At 34.5% G+C, this 17,486-nt stretch overlaps 1 protein-coding gene across 1 annotated transcript in view; it reads right to left on the bottom strand.

Moving 5' to 3' along the window:
• Positions 1-5,747: 5,747 nt before the first annotated feature.
• The window catches only part of LOC150097985 (apoptotic protease-activating factor 1-like), a 313,888-nt gene continuing 302,149 nt past the window's right edge, over positions 5,748-17,486 (bottom strand). The window contains exon 15 of the mRNA XM_090406652.1: positions 5,748-6,906. Coding sequence (XP_090262778.1) covers positions 6,628-6,906 — 279 coding nt within the window. The 3' untranslated portion in view covers positions 5,748-6,627. The remainder of the gene's footprint in view (positions 6,907-17,486) is intronic.

The following is a 17,486-nucleotide window of genomic DNA, read 5'->3' as shown; positions in this document are numbered from 1 at the left end:
ACGGAAAAGTTGGTCCTTGTTGGGGATCAAAATCACAGAGTAGGAAGTGATTGTCAGACATACAAAAATATTTTGGGAAAATTTGATGAAAAGAGCAAAGCTAATAATAATGGCAAATACCTGTTGGATTTCTGCTCAGGACATGGACTGGTTATTACTAACACCATGTTGCAACATAAAAATGAGCACAAATTCACATGGAATGAAGAGGCAAGGAATAAGAAAAGTCTCATTGACTATGTTATCGTCGATAATGATGTTTTCTCCCTGGTGCAGGACACCAGAGTGTACAGAGGATTTGAAATTGGAAGTGATCACTATTTAGTCTTGAGCAGGATAAAATTGAATTTCATATCGAAAAGAATGACATGTAAGAAAGTCTTAAAGGGAATAAACGTTGAGGAACTCTCAGATGTGAACTGTAGACTAAAATACACAAAAATTATTGAAGTAAAAATGAAAGAGTTTGAGAACAAGAACCAAACCTTGAAGAAAATCCTGATTGATTCAGCCAGAGAGGTATGTGGTGATGTTGTCTGCAAGGATAGAAAAATCAGAACATCAGTGGACACAGGAAGTTAAAGAGGCAGTGAAGGAAAAGAAGAAAGCATATCAAAAGTTTCTGGCAAATAAATCAGCTTGTGCTCTTAGAGAATACAGAGACAAATGTAAGAAAGCTAAACACTATGTAAAACTAGCTAAACAAAAGTCATGGGAGGACTTTAGCAAGAACATAGAAAATAAATATCAAGAAGGTGGTAAGATATTCTGGAGGTTGTTGAAGAAGCTTAGAAATGGAGGAAAGAGTGCAGTAAAAGGAGTTAGAGATGATAAAGGTGACATGAAAATGGGAGAAAAAGATATCCTTGAAGTATGGAGTAATTACTTCGAAAAATTGCTAAATGAAACAAGCAGTGATAGCACAGTGGTAAAAAACACTCAACAGGCATACAGTCAGGAACACATATTCATACTTGAAGTAGAAAAAGCCATCAAAGGCTTGAAATGTGGAAAGGCAGCAGGAGTAGATGATATCTGACCAGAAATGCTGAAGTATGGTGATATAAAAGTCTTACAGTGGCTGCACTGCATAGTTCAGAAGGGCTGGACAAAGGGACGAATTCCTGATGATTCGAGTAGAGCTCTAATAGTACCCATATATAAAATATAAAAAGGGAAATAAAACAGAATGTGAAAATTACAGAGATAGTTCCCTACTGAGTGTTCCGGGCAAGATTTATACCAGTATACTTGAGAAACGGTCGAGAAGAATTGTAGAAGAAAAGCTTGGTGAAGAACAAGCTGGATTCAGGCCAAATATAGGGTGTCAGGATAAGATCTTCACTTTACGACATAGTCAAGAAAGCATGGGAATATAACAAAGATCTATATTTAAGTTTTGTCGATCTGGAAAAGGCATATGACAAGGTGCCAAGGGAGAAGTTATTCAATACGTTACAGTTACATGGTGTCAATGGGGCATTATATCAAGCAGTACTTCGTCTTTATTTGAGTTGTAAATCAGCAGTTAGAATTGAAGTAAGTACAGGAAGATGGTTTAGTGTTAAATCTGGTGTGAGACAAGGATGTATATTATCTACATGGATCACATTATGAAGTAAAGTTGTAATAAACATAATATCAGAATTGGAGATGTTAATGTCAGCTCTTTGCTTTATGCAGATGATGTTATACTTCTAAATAAATCCGATACAAGTTTGCAAGATTCTCTGACTAAATTGAATAACTATTGTATAGATAGTATGAAGGTCAGCAATAAAATGACAATGAAAATAGGTAGAATCGTTGAAAATGTCAACTGTGTTTTGAACGGAGAACCTGTGGAACAAGTAAAATAGTTCAGCTACTTAGGCACGATTTTTAGTGAAGATGGTAAATTAAATATGGAAATAGACAACAGAATCAACAAAGCTGGTATGGTAGGAAGTCAATTGAATAAATTCATATGGAATAAGAGAGAAATTAGTCAGAACACTAAATTAGCTGTATACAAGACAGTGTTCAAACCATTTTTAACTTATGGATCTGAGAGATGGGTTAGAAGTAAAACACTTGACCGAAGTCTAGAGACTGCAGATATGAGAGTCCTGAGAAAGATTAGAGGCATGAGCAGATGGCATCAATGGCATTATCATATTAAAAACGAGGATATTAGGAAAGAACTTGATACTGTCAGCATCAAGGAATGCATTAGCAGAGCTAATCTCAGGTGGTATGGTCACTTAAACAGAATGGGAGAGGAAAGATTAGCAAAACAAGTGTTCTTTGCCAGAAAAACGACCCAGAGGAAGACCAAGATATAGGTGGATTGATAATGTTTGAGTCTTGACAAGTAACAGACTGATTTGGAGGAAAATTGTAGATAGGAAGTTAATAATGATGTAAATTTTTCATGTAGTACTATCATATCCTGTACACCCTTTGAGGGTACATGTCAGGAATTTGATGATGATGATAGTATAGAGACTTGGAACTTTTTTAACCACTTCAGGCTTTCATTGAGCAGGATGGTGATCTCACGCCATCTTAGTCTGCTACCTGAGGAAATTCACCAGCATCTATTCCTGCAGTTTGATTGAACCTATGAGCTACCTGGTTGGAGAACATAAGTGTTATCCTCTAGGCCAGTATTTTAGCAGAATGTGATTTTTGTCTCCCTCTTTTAGTTGGATTTTTTTTTTTTGTTATTTTTTTTTTTATGATCCATAAAAGCATTTTTATGTCTTAAAAGATATAAATAACATTTGTCTTTCAAGGCATAAAATTTCAAAACAAAATTACACAACCATGAATGATTGCAGTGGAAAAAGTTATAAAAAGGAAATGGTGAAATATTAAATATTTCTCATACACTAAGCACCTTGAAATAACAATATCTCCTGTATGGTGTTTCGGTTCAAGCAGAGTAAGTGGCAGCAGGATTATTTTCTAGCTAGTTGAGAAACCTCCTGATATGTTACTATGAGGTTCACTTCCACATACCGTATAGTAGCTTGACAACTATATCCTTGAATGAAGGTGGTAATGGGTCACATCCTTGAATAAAGGTGGTAATGGGTCACACAGTGTATTTGACAAGTACAATGTTTGGTATGTGCAATACATTAATCTGTACACATAGATACAACAGTAACGTTATTATAAAAAAAATGCTGATACTGGTGGTTTCTCTCAGGCATATGCTCATTTCAGTCTGCTATGTCCTAGTCAACTCTTAGGAGTATCTTGTTGATGTTTGCATCAGATTTTATTTCAAATTAATGTTTCTTTGTTTTTAAATGTTTAATTTCAAGTCTTCTATGTTATGATGATTACAGGAGTAGACATCCTTTGAAATGAAACAATAAAAGGAATTTGGTTGATTAAATTGAGTGATTTTATGGACCACATCCTTGCTCACTAGAAAATTCTTAGTAATGCTATGTTCATGATGACATATAACTTTACCTGGTATGGAAACCAAGCATCCTACTCACAATTCCCTAAAAATCTGTTGAACTAATTGGACTATATTGATATACATAAATGATTTTCTATGATTTTGGATATCCTAAAGAAAACTGAAATCACATGCAAACATGAGACTGAGAACTTCGGGGTGGCATTTGAAATGAACACCTTGTATATCACATTTCCCAAAAGCAAAATTCACATATCCATGAAGTATTCAAGATGACTCAATAAAGAAAAGAGAAGCTGAACTATGGAACAGATTCATTGATGTTGAATTTATCTAATTATTTCTCTATATACATGAGAGAAAAGCTGAACTGTCAGTTCCTTATCATTGATTTTATAATTAAAAAATTAGGCCAAATACGGCCTAACATCTTTTAGCATGCTAACTTATCACTACGGTATAGGACATGCTACTACTTTAGCAGCATTTTTATATCACCTTTTTAATCACTTACATTTCCATTTCTAAAATCTAAAAAAAAAAAAAAAAAAATCTCTGCAATATTACAATAAGATAGGTTAATTACAATACAAAGAGTCTGATTTAATAAAGTACAAAAAAAAATCACCTAATAGCACTTGCTATTATTGCACTTGATATGGTATCTGAATCATTTCAAATATTCAGTTTAGAAATTTTCTATTATAAATTTAGAAAATACACTGAATTTGCTATTTACAAAAATACTTTCCTTCAGGTATGAAATATATATAAACATATGGCAATGATCTGGTTACATAAAAATATCTAAATACGACTAAAAAAAAAAAAATATATATATATATATACATACACACACACACACTTTGGGTCTCTTTTTATGCGGTTTTGAAGTTATGCGGTGCACACCCACAGATACGAGACCTTTCGACACTTCTGCGCATGTCAACAGAAGGAGAATCCATTCCGATAATAGGGTAATCCAGCATTTCCCAAACTTTTCCTACAACGGAAACACTTCACAAATCCTGAAATTTTCACGGAACACCTTGGTTATTTTGTAATGTATTCATTAATAATTGATCATTAATTATTACTTAATAATGAATTAAATTTGGCCCAATGGAGAAAAAAAAAAGCACCAAAGAAATTGCTTTTCTCTGGAAATGAAAATTGCAATTTTAGATCGCCTAGCAAAAGGAGAGGGATCACGATGATTGGCAAACATTTTAATTTAGGCGAATCTACTATAAGAGCAATTAAAAAGAATGAAGTCGCAATAAGAAAATCTGTCATTTCTGGCAGATTTTCTTATTGCGAATTTATCATCGTACTCAAGAGATGCTTTATTAGAAAACAAGGAATGAATGCTCATAATTTGGGTTGAAGAATTAACTCAAAGAAGAACATAAGTGGTTATTTAAACAAAAAGCTCTTCGGTTTTTATGAACAGATGAAGCAATTGGAGCCATCTACTTCCACTTCCCAGGCTGATAAAGAATTTTGGGCTAGCAAAGGATGGTAAACTGGGTTTTTAAAAAGGAATGCACTTCATAACGTGAAGATTACAGGTGAGGTTGCAGCAGCAAATGAAGACGCAGCCAAAATTATTGAAGATGGTGGATATTGTCCAGATCAAGTGTTTAACGCTGATGAAACAGGATTGTTTTGGAAGAAAATGCCTAGTCAAACTTACATCGCAAAGTCTGAGGAAAAAGCAAGTGGGTTTAAAGCAAAGATCGAGTAACGTTGTTACTTTGTAGCAATGCATCAGGAGATCGAAGGTTGAAACCCCTCCTAGTAAATCGATTTCTAAGACCATGTGCTCTAAAAGGCAAAGATCTAAAACAGCTGCCTGTATATTGGATGGCTAATACAAATCCTGGGTAACAACTGCTATATTTACTGAATGGTTCAATAATTGCTTTGTACCCAGAAGTGGAAACATACATGAAGCTCATCTGCATTTAGAACATCCAAATGTGCAGGTTGTGTTTTTTCCACCCAATACAATAAGCATTATTCAGCCATTAGATCAAGGCATAATTGCTACTTTTAAAAATATTACGTTAAGCACACTTTTAAATTTATATTGGATAAACTAGCAAATGAATCATTAACAGTAACTGACTTTTCAAAATAGAAAAAAATTTCTATTTTGAACTACTTAAATCATGTTGCATCTGCTATCGCTGAAATAAGACCACAAATTTTAAATGCTTGCTGGAAAGCAGCTTGGCCTGGATGTATTGCAAACAGTGCAACCATGCAAACATTATCAGATGAAATCATTACATTGGCATATGAAATTGGTGGAGAAGGCTTCTGATACATTTAGCCAGAATGATATATAGACGAATTGCTTGTGGATAATGTCTTAAGTAACAATGATATTATTGGATATCGATTAACTTTAGATAGCGTCGAAGATCCAGAAAACGACAGTGAAGCGGAAGAAAAACCTGTCCCCCTCACTGCAAATATAATTCGAAGAGGTCTTGAACTGTGCAATAAACTGGAAAATCATTTTCTTGTTAATGACACAAATTCTGAATGAGCCTTTAAATTTCCAACGTGAGCTGAAGAACTGTATGTCTGGATATCGCGAGCTGTATAAAAAATTAGTGAAATCATCATCGCAAAGTTTAATCACTGTCACAAGAAAAAAATCAGCACAGAACGAGGGTAAAGCTAATTCTGTTTGTGAAGAACCATTGCCTTTACCATACAGATCTGATGCGCTGACTATCTCTTCTGGTGATGAAATGATTTTGTACCAGTTCACAAACGTTGCCGAATAAATACTGTCTAATAGTGACGATAATTCTGATGACAAAATGTTAAAAAAAAAAATTTTTACTTTTCAATAGAATTAAACGAATAAAGCTTTAAAACAAACTTAGGCATTCTTATTTTCCTGAATTTTCATAAACTTTTTTTTATGCGATTTTAGATTTATTTTAATTCATTGCTTCGGTTTTATGTGGTTTTAGAAAATTATGGAACGCATCCCTGATTTTTCAACATAAGTTTAGGTCTTTTTTGTGCGATTTTTTATATGCAGTTTTCTGTGGAACGTATCTACTGCATAAAAAGAGACCCAACTGTGTATATGTATATATATATATACATATACACACACACACATGTATAAATCGAATTTGAACAGATTCTAGTCCCAGAATCTCTGCACATGTACATTGTGATTATGATACAATAGGAGAGATTTCTCGTAGAACGTAAAGTATTCCATTGTCCACAGTTACAAAAACAGAGAAATCAGGAGAAGGAAAAATTCTGTTCATGAAATTTCCATTGAGTTTAAACGTTTGTAATGCTGTTCCATTCATATTCCACCATTTAATAGAGTCAGATACTGATACAAATTTGTGATAACTAGTAGCTGAAAAAACAATATCATTTACCCAGCTATTGTGACCTTTAAATTCTTGGGGTGATTTATGCATCTCTTCTAAGTTCCACATCTGCAATTAAAAAGAGAAAAACTGAAATATTAATCATTAATACTAAAGAGAGTTAAAAAAAAAAAAAAAAAACTCCAAAACAAGAAGCAACATTATTTGATCATCACTATTTGGAATTCTGATCTTTACTATAGGTTAAATTTGAATGGAATTACAGTCAAAGCGACCAAGGCTATGAATCTAGTATATTATGCCTATTAAGTGGGCTTGTTGTCTGGCTGATCTGTCTGTTTTGCACAATGAAAAATACTCTCACCTTCATGTGAACTGTCTAAACTCCACTTCATTTTAAAATCCCTTATAAAAGGTTTCTCAACCTTCTATCTCTATTACTCCTTAAATTCTGAATACTATTCTGACCTCTTATCCCTCTAGCTTGATTTTCTTCATTCTAATTACCTAAACAATGAAGTAATTTTTTTTTGTAACTTTCAGGTCCATAACTGTAATTGGTTTTTCCAATTCCACTGATCATCCTTTGAAAGATGCTGAGATATTTAACCAAGACACTGTACTACAGGTTCACAACCTTTCCTCTCCTATATTTCTCCTTTTCTAAGACACATGTCCCTGGTCTTAAAACAGTGACAAATATCATGGCCTCCAGGATGTCTACTTCATCTTTCTGAGGTGATACTATGATTCCATTCTCCTAATCCAAACACTTTATCTGGTCAAGTCACAGAAATCATCCTTACTAGAATCAGATCCTTCACTCCCAACTCTGTTCAATATTCCTGCCAAATATCCAAGCCTTGGTTTTACAAAAAAAAGTGTTCCTGTGCAGTTGTAAGGAAAAAATGCCAGCATATTGCAAGTGGGAAGACACAAACTCCAGGTTCATTTTCATTCTACAATCATCTAAAATCCCAATCTGACTTTCAAAAAGCAAAATTGCCCCTTATGCAAATGGCATTTATGCATTCTGGTATCTTAGAATCATTTATTTCTTCCAACCCCTGTATAGATGAACCAAGGCGAATTACTTCTAACCTAACTTTACCAGAAAAGATGTACCATGGTTCTTGTGGCCTTTTTGCTGGAAAGCCCTCAGTAAGAATCTTGAAAAACTTAAATAGTTTTAAGTTGAATTCCAGTCATCTGGAATCCAACCCCATGACCAGTCCATCTGAATCATGCAGTGTAGTGCTGAAGTCACATAATAATAATAAAAGAAGAATATATTTTTAATCAATTACTGGAAAATATGTAATAAAGTAAAATACTCGAATAAAATTAGTTTTGTACAGCTTCAGATTGAGACAAAACACAAATATAAAGAGGTATTTTAAAAAGAGATTTCTGTTATTTTTTAATTCATTCAACAATGTTGAATGCAGGTATTCAAACATGAAATTTTTTTTTGTTTCAAATATGAAACAAAACCATGCAGATATTCATATGCATGGTTTTATTTCATAAAACAATGAACCACATGATATCCTATTCAACATCTGTGAATTAAAAAAAAATAATTTGTAATTCATAAATCTCTTTGTAAAATGCCTCTTTATATTTGTATTCTGTCTTAATCTGAGAAGCTGTATGAACTGTAAAAGGGTGTTGGTTAGCAGTGGCTTATGTTCTAATGATTTTGGAGGAAAGCAGAAAAATAATAGTGGCCAATTCAGCACAGCACTCCATGAAAGTATCTGTAGAAGAGGCACAAGATAGAAACTGAACATCTATGAGGGAGGAAGAGAAAGAGAGGTGGATATATAAGAGAGGAATCATTAATTAACTGGATTGTCCTCTTATGGATAGAATTCAGCAATATCAGAGAGAATTTTGGTGTGCACCACCTCAAATATGGGAGCAATATTCCATGGTTGAGCAAATTTGGGATTAGAATAGAGTTAGCAGCTGCAGAAACTATAGTTGAAATGTGTTTGTGCTAGAAAAAGTCAGTCCAAGAAGGGAAATCTGATTGTGTTTGGATGCTTATGTATTATTGAAGGTAAGGGGGGGGTGCAAGTTCTTTCTTGTAAGAAATCAAACAAGATTGAGTTCTGGTGGCATCAGGTCTACAAGGTTGTCCTTGCCCCACTGAGATAAAGCTAGGAGATCAGAATTCAGGAGATTGGTTATGGTGGATCTTGAGGATTCGGATACTGGAGTACAAAGAATGCCAAATGAAAAGGAGGAACAGAGTGTAATGTCATCAGCAACGTTATGGAAAGAATTGGAAGACTATGAGAGCAGGTCACATATATACAAGAGGAAGACAGTGGGTGAAAGGATGGAACCCTGGGGTATTCCTGCTTGGTGGGGAAATCTGAATCTGAGAAGAACCTATCCACTATGACACGTAGTGAGCAACCAGTGAGAAAGTCGCAGAGTGTGGAAGGCAGTTTGTTAGTAGGCCCCTGCACCAAACCCCATCAAATGCTTTTGAAATGTCAAGGGAAACCATGTAAGTTTTTCTGAATTTTCTTTTCCTTGCTTGAGTTCAGAGAGCTGGAAGATTGGCTGCAGATGATGAGTGACAGAATCTGTACTGCTGATCACTGATTAGTAGGTGGTTCAAGAGTTGGTTGTTGATGACCCTCTTCATAATTTTAATTTTAGAGAGAGAGAACAGAAGTAAGAGCAATTAGACAGTAGTTCATCAGTTGACTGTTACTTTTCTATCTAAATTATTAATATATATACTCATGAATGCATTTCTCTTCAGAATTTTTAATAACTTTGTTTTGTCAACAGCTCTTATCTGATTTAAAAATTTTTTTAAATTACTGTAAACATTCAAAAAAACCCTAATCTTCAGTTTTTTGGTCAACTTCATCACCTATAATTTTGCTGTACTCTTTTCTCCATTTCTAGCTTCTTTAGTAGCCTTGAAAAATCTGTCTCCTTCATTTTCCCCATGTTTTTTCTCTGTATTCTCTCAGGGGTTTCACTAACTTACTTGTCGGGAACTTTTTTGGTATGATTTTTTCTATTCTAGGACTGCTGCTTTAACTTCCTGAATTTCTATGCTTTTGTATTCTAAATAACTGTTGATATTGTTATTATTATTGCATGAATATCTCCATGGAATCTGAAGACTCATGGCAGAAAACCCAGACTATCCACACAATATCTATTGTACCTCTCACAACAAACTCTACCAACCCATTCCACTCATTCACCACTCCCCAAGCAAAAAATCTAGTCTCCACACCCATGCTAACTATACTTTTACTCAAGTTTTGGAGTTGGCCTCGTGTTCTACACCTTCTAACCAAGTACTGAAATATTTCCTCTGCATCAGTCCTATAAAATTCTTTTGTTAACTTAATGTTTCTATCATATATCCTCTCTTTCTCCTATCAACTTTTGCAACCCACAAACTGTTAATCTGCCCTCATCCACTAACCATTTTGGTCACTTGCCTCTAGATCCTCTCCATAACCTCCTCATCCCCATGAACCCTGTCAATAATCAAGTAATCCTATGAGCCTAGAAATCAGGAAAAAAATAATAAATGGTATCAGACCTAACACAGAGAGTCAAGGAAACTAAATTATAAAGGGAGGAATGGTGAGAATGAGTGTAAGAGCGACAATATTATATAACTGTGTTAATGATAGGAATGGGCTTTGTCATGGAAATATTGACAAGGAGAGAACGATTTCGACTTTGTGTTTGTTCAGTTTGGACTGATCAAATGCGTGCAAAGATGTCTACATGTATAAGGCACTAGGGAAAAATAGAGATCTGCAAGTTGTCAAACTGTGTCATGCAGACTGCAGACAAGAATATAAAGACAACCTTATAAAGAGTAATGATAACTTATTCATCTCTGCTTATTAGTGTGTTCTTCAATAATCAAGTAATCCTATGAGCTGTCCTAGCTACCATAGCAATATGTCCCCTGAGCTTAACTCTTTATCTACCAACATCCCAAATCTTTAGCTTCAATTTCCTTGAGTATAGTCCTATCAATGTAGTACAGAGTTTAATCTTTTTATCACAGAATGCACAACTTTCCACATTAAGCTGACACTCATACTGTCAGCATGTTTAAATCATCCTACAAGCTCTCTATATCACCTTTATTAACTATTATGTCACATAATAGGAACTGATTCGAGGATACATTGTGGTTGGACTGAATTTAGTGCTCATGTAAAATTGGTGATTTTTGTCTGTTTTATTGTGTTTTTCCCTTAGAAAATTAGTATTTTATAGTATATTAGTGTAGATTTTAGTATTTTTAGTGTATTTAGTATTTTATAACATTTTTATTAAGATATTTCAACAATAAGTATAAGTTTAAACTGGTGCCAAAAACACACAAGAAACGTAGTGCTAAAAAGAGCACTGCAGGTGAGAACAATTTAAATGATTAAATTTAGAGTATGAGCAGCACATGGCACATAAAAAGCTCGATGATTTTTGTTCAAAAGCAAATTTTGGAGCCCATATTTTTTCCCTTTCATATTTGCCCCATTGTCATACCCTTTACCTCACATGTCCTCAATAGAAATGTTCCATTATTGTTGCACATAAACCACATCCTGTGGAATCTGATATATTTGCAAAACCTACAACGTTTTCCTTGATCTTGACAATTCCATTGTCACAGGAAACAAAGCGAATAATAATGGTCATTTGTTTTGTTTTACTTGCATCAGGTGTGCAGTCTAAAATTATGGAATAATATTTAGATTTTCAAATTGATAATAAAATTGTATCCCTGATTGCATTACTTAAAGTTTTCAATATTTCATTTTGACTGTTTTCACTCAAATAGTGTACTCTATTGTTTCATTGTAGGGCCCTTTCAACATGATTTTCCATAACGGGATCAAACTTCACAAACAGTTTGACTAATTTTAAAAAATTGCTGTTATTCCTTTCATATAATTTATCAGATGATCCGCAAAAAGCTAAATTTTGGCTACCAAGGAATTTTATAATTTCAATCAAGCATTCTAAAACACACATCCAAAGTTTCTTTTCCATTTCATATATGCTTTGAGTCTGGCAATCAATAGTAGTTTTGTTTTTATATTTTTATCAAGTTCCTTCCATTTTAAGAAATTTTTCATGTGAGTTAAACTAGTCTCATGTCTATGCAAAGTTGTACTTACATTTCTCCAATCGTTATAACCATCTACAAGACTACTTGATTCAGTAGGTGCGAAACGTTTGCAACAAAAGCAAAAAACAGAATTTAAAGTTTCGGAATAAATGAGCCATGTTCTTGACACTAGCTCCCCGTTTTCCATTTTTCTATTATAATATGTGTCACCAATTTTATGACCATATGTATCTCTGGGATATATTATATTTTTCTTTTGAACAGACTCCATTTCAATTTAAGCAACTCGTAATTTTTCATCAATATTTCTCCATTCATCTGGATCTTCTAAATTTACAAAGACTAACAATGTGTTAGTTTCGTGGTCAACTACAACTAAATCTTCTCCTAACTGTTTTTTCATTTAAATCATGCATCTTGTTATCTTGTTCAATAGTTGTAATAGTACTTCCATGCAAACTGGATGATGTGCACGGTTCTTCAACTCTGATTTCTGATGCATCGAGTTGGTTACAATCTGCATGAGACTATTTTACCAAATTTATTAAGAGCCCCAGTTTGTTTCTTAATATCTGCTTCTTTCGGCATGACGCTCATGATTTTGTGCACCGGATAACTTTTTTTTAATTTTTGATTCCATTTCTATTTTATACCCACAAGAAATTATTACACAGAGACGAAATAATAATACTGCGCTACTGTCAGTAGCCTACTGAGATGCATACCATATGACTAGTTAACTAGCAACAAATGTTTTGTATGAAAATTCTTTTCTACACATAAAAACCGTTCGCCATTTCACTTTAGATAGACTGCAGTAGACACAACATTCTGCAGGCCAGCATTTAGCCTGCTCTCACTGCAAAATTGTAAACAGCCGGGTGATCAAAGAGGTGGCAATATGCGGCCTTATTTATTTTAATATTGATCATTCTAAGCATTTTTTGTTTTTATGATAAAAATTTTGTTTCTTAAAAATGAACTTGTGAATCGTGCCCCAGCGGTGCCAGCAGACATTGTATGCTCTGCATGCCCGCTTCTGCTGGCCCTGTGCTCAGAGTCAGCCTGGTACCACCTTCGAAGTCAGTGGTAAAAGGGCGGTATAATTCTGAAGTAGTTCCACCTTTTTGAAAATCGGATTAAGTGTGTATATTCGATGAGAACTAAAAGTGAGCTTTAATGTGAAGGTCAAGACTATTTGTGCGGGAATGTTCAGGGGCCTCGACCCTTTGTCCAGAGACCTGGGAAAATTTTATGAAGGTCATCTAGGAATGAATGAGAAAAAAAGGAGGAGTGGAAGAGAAGAGAGAACTTCAGAAGGAGTCGATTCACAGTGTTCGTCGGTCCAGTTGAAGTCGCGAGGGATAGCCACGGGAGCCATGAAACTACCGAGGGAGAAGAGAAGCAGGACCAGCATGCATTGCCAATAGGACAATCTGCTCAGTGCCTCGATCGTCGAACCCCCTTTGGCCGATTCATAGACATCAGGAAAAATGTGCTCCAACCCCTGCGAGTCAATCCAAGTGAGTTGATGGAATCTCTGCATGGAAGAAAACCTGAAACAGATGAGAAGCCAAAGGAACCTAAGAAGGAACTAGGAATGGGTGCATTATAGCATTAAAGAAGATATGCGAGTTAATTTCATTGTGTTTGCTTATGATATGTGAAACTGTCTGAGAAGGGCTGATAGTTTCTTTAAGTGTTGATGTTTAAGAATAGCATGTTTGCAGTTATAATTAGAATTACTAGTTACAAGTAACAGAGCATGATATTCCTGGAATTGTAATGGGCTGATAGTTTTTTGAATGTTGATAACATGTTGCATGACTTCGTGCATTTTCTAAATGTTTAATTGCTGAAGTTTTAAGCTTAATGTGGAGTTAAGAGAGAATCTTTCTCTATTGTATGATTTTGTATAATTACAGTTTAGTGTAAATAAATATGTTTGTTTTGTTTACAAAGTGTGCTGCCTGATCTTTACGCAATGCACTGTTTCAAAATAAACACAAACCTGTGAGCGAAGGAATTTAATGTCAAGAAGGGCTTTAGGATAATTTCAGAGTGAACTCTACTGGGAGTATTATTATATCTTATACCACAAGGAAAGCACTGGTGGCGTTGATTAATCTAAATAAATTTCCAGAGCTCTCTCGGTATAGGAAAAATACTAAAAGTAGAGTAAAGTTAATAAAGAATAGGAAGTAGTAGTAAAGGATAAAGAGTTAAAAGGCAGTAGAGATAAACTAATAAAAGTAAGAATAAAGTAGAGAAGATTAATTAATAATAGAAAATAAAGCATATAGAGAAATATTACAATGGAACAGCCAAGTACGAAATAAGCATACACATAAGAGAAACCTTTACAGTGGGATTATGCTAGAAGAAACTGATGAGGCTAGAGATCTTGGAGTGTTAGTAGATAGGAAGTTGAAGTTCAGGGGTCATGTAGCAATGAGGCAAATACAATCTGGGCTATTATGCATAGCTCTGGTTTCCGTTCTGATTCTGATATATTGGAGAGGGTGCATAGGAGAGTATTAAAAATGATATCAGGATTGTGGAATACTGATTATGAAGACAAATTGAGAATTTGTATACTGCAGATGCTAACAAACAGGAGAAGGGGGGAGTGATATGATTGAGATTTACAAACTTCTGAAAGGGTCATACAGCATTTCAATTTATGGAGGGTGGTGAAAGGGCATTCTTGGAAGTGGAGAATGAATGCTGCTAAGAAGAACTAAGGGCTAGGTTTTTCTCTCATAGGTGGTGCATGATTGGAATGGATTGCCACTGGATGTTGTTGTGAGTGCAAGCAGTGTGAATGAATTCAAGAATAAGTATGATAGCTGGTGCGTGTGGTATGTGGTCTCCCTTGATGAGTTCCTGACTCCCTGGAGGTCTCTCTTAATAATAATAATAATAATTTCCATCATCAACAACACACACTGAATATTTCCCTTCAAATCACACAGCACCCTGCAGCATATTGCTAGTCACATCTGCTTTCTTCTGGATTCTGCATTTTCATATTACCAGTTTCATGTTCACTACCATTTGTTCCAGTTTGCATAAGAGATTTCCATGTATCCCGTCCTTCAACCAACTCACCTGTCACTCTTTTATAAAAAGATTGTATATTATTACTAAGTAATGATTTATTGTATGACTATTGTATCATATTCTAATCTACCCATTCCTGAGTTCGGTCTTTGACCAACTTTTCCAATACTTTTACTACCACCACTACTAATTGGTCTCTAATTTACACTACAGTCGTGAAGCTTTCTTTATGCAATGTAACTATTTTGCCCTCCTTTCACCCCTTGGGACTTTATCATAGCTGATGCTTAAGATGAACCTAGTCACAGGAAATACCCATTCCTTGGCACATTCTTGTAATACATTCCGTCTAATCTTATGGACATATTTTCATTGATCTGAACTATCATAAGCACTTCCAATTCACCAGCCTCTATCCTCATGTTGTTTTCTGTGATAGCAATATCTTCACTTGGTGATAGACTAGCTCAGAAACTCAACTGTTTTATCCTTTTACTGTCATTCTGTCTTTTACTTGCTACACAGTGAAAGAATCAGTGAACTGTTTCCTTATTTCTTGGGTGTTCTCCCCATGTGAATTTATGTGCATCTTCATGCTGGAACATGATGCTAGTGGTGATTAGCTCCTGTTCTGATCCAACTGATTAAGTTAATATTTCTCTCTCTCTCTCTCTGTAGCAAAATCCACTAAAATAAACTATCATAAAGTCTCAACCAAAGCCCCATTGGTTGAATGCCAGCTATTCTAAAAGAAATTTACTATATCAAACACTCTACTATAACAAATTATCCCTGTAGTTCCAATAGATTTGCTGCAGTGAAAGTTGACTATCAGCTTCACACTCTTCTCCAAATTTTCCTAAAATGTTTCAATATGTTTTGCATCGATTTCCTATTCTGCTATTTATCTCTAACAAGAACCAGTTTTTACTTGTTCCTTATGTCAGCTACCCATATAACTCCAACAAAATTCCTCTACTTTTTCTATCGTAAAATCTTATGCGAGACCATTATTTTCTGATTTTCCATCTTGAAATCTGCCCACAGCACTCTATTTGATATTGTCTGTGTTTAAGTTCATCTTTGTGTTTAGAGAAGAATGTTATAACTACTGCTTCCTTTTTCTAATCTCTATTACTGGAATAGAATAACGTTCAGCATATTTTTGTGCATGCATTTCTTTTATGTTTTAATAACACGTGGCAAGGAAAAATGACGTATATTATATAAGACCAAACCACAAAATTACATACAAGATTAAAAGACCCAAATAATAAACTAATTGCATCCAAAACCTTTCCTGACTAACCATATAATTGTTTTTCAGATCTCTGGTAATCAGAATCACTGATGTGCACTATTACTGAGCTGTTCACAAATTAGTTAATATTATTACAAACTAGGGTGCTATGGTAGCACTGTTCGTATTATAATATGAATTATAGTTGCTGATGAAAAGTTTTTTATAATTAGTCTAAATGTCTCTTTAAGTGTGTTGTATGTGTAATTGAGCTTATTTTATAGTTACATATTATTATTATATGACATCTGCAGGGAGTCCAAAAACTCATTGTGAGATGGCCCACTGCTCCATTATGCACCATGCACCATCTTCCCTACTACTCCAACACAATGTCACCTACTGCCCACAATCAACAACAGTGTTTTTTTGTCAGTAAATTGTGTGTGTTCTCATGGCTGGTTTACCTGTATGTGAGATGAACAACTTGAGTTTCCAGGAGAAAAAACACTGTTATCTCTGTATGAGATCAGCTAACTAACCTTCACTTGTAAAAGCCCATATAAAGACTCCTCTCATCACAACGAGAATCAAACTCAGGTCTTTTCAAAATGAAGGGCACAATGTCTCATTGTTTTTCCAATTGCACTACAGAGGTGCTTATATATATGTTTTTATATATATTGATAAACTGTTCACGTGTAGTTTGAATTTGAAATGAAAAACTTCATTTGATGTTGTATGTATACGAAATGTAGGTATTGCAGAATATGAGGAGTTGAAGGGAATACAGATATAGTGCTGGAATCTGTCAGAAATATGTATGTTGATCAGGCAGGTTAAGGATCATGAGGTTTTGAATTTGAGTGAAATATTAAATGAGGGTATAAATGGATAATGTGGCAGTCTGTTTGACATAGGCGAGTATGAATAAAAGTGTTATGGTTGAAAGAGGTAAAAAGTATGTGGGGAAAGGTCGAGAAGCGAATAAAAAAAAAAAATAAATAAATATAAAAAAAAAAAAAAAAAAGATAAGTTCAGCATGCCGAAATTTTCAAGCTTCAATGAATGCTTTGAAATATTACATGGACTTAGACTAAGATAGCAGAAAAGAAGGGAAACAGAATATGTCAAGAAGTAAAGAAAAGCACAAGAAAGTGGAAAAGTGAAAAAAAGAATATAGTGATATGCAGTGATACCATTATTAGGGTTGTGCTAGGTGAACGAGCGATAGAAAAATATCTTACA

The sequence above is a fragment of the Typopeltis vanoorti genome, chromosome 16 (assembly GCF_054136105.1).
Source record: "Typopeltis vanoorti isolate ZY-2024b chromosome 16, IOZ_Tvanoo_1.0, whole genome shotgun sequence".
Taxonomy (NCBI): Eukaryota; Metazoa; Arthropoda; class Arachnida; order Uropygi; family Thelyphonidae; genus Typopeltis; species Typopeltis vanoorti.
The sequence above is the reverse complement of the archived record's forward strand: the minus strand, read 5'-3'. Positions and strand labels throughout refer to the sequence as shown.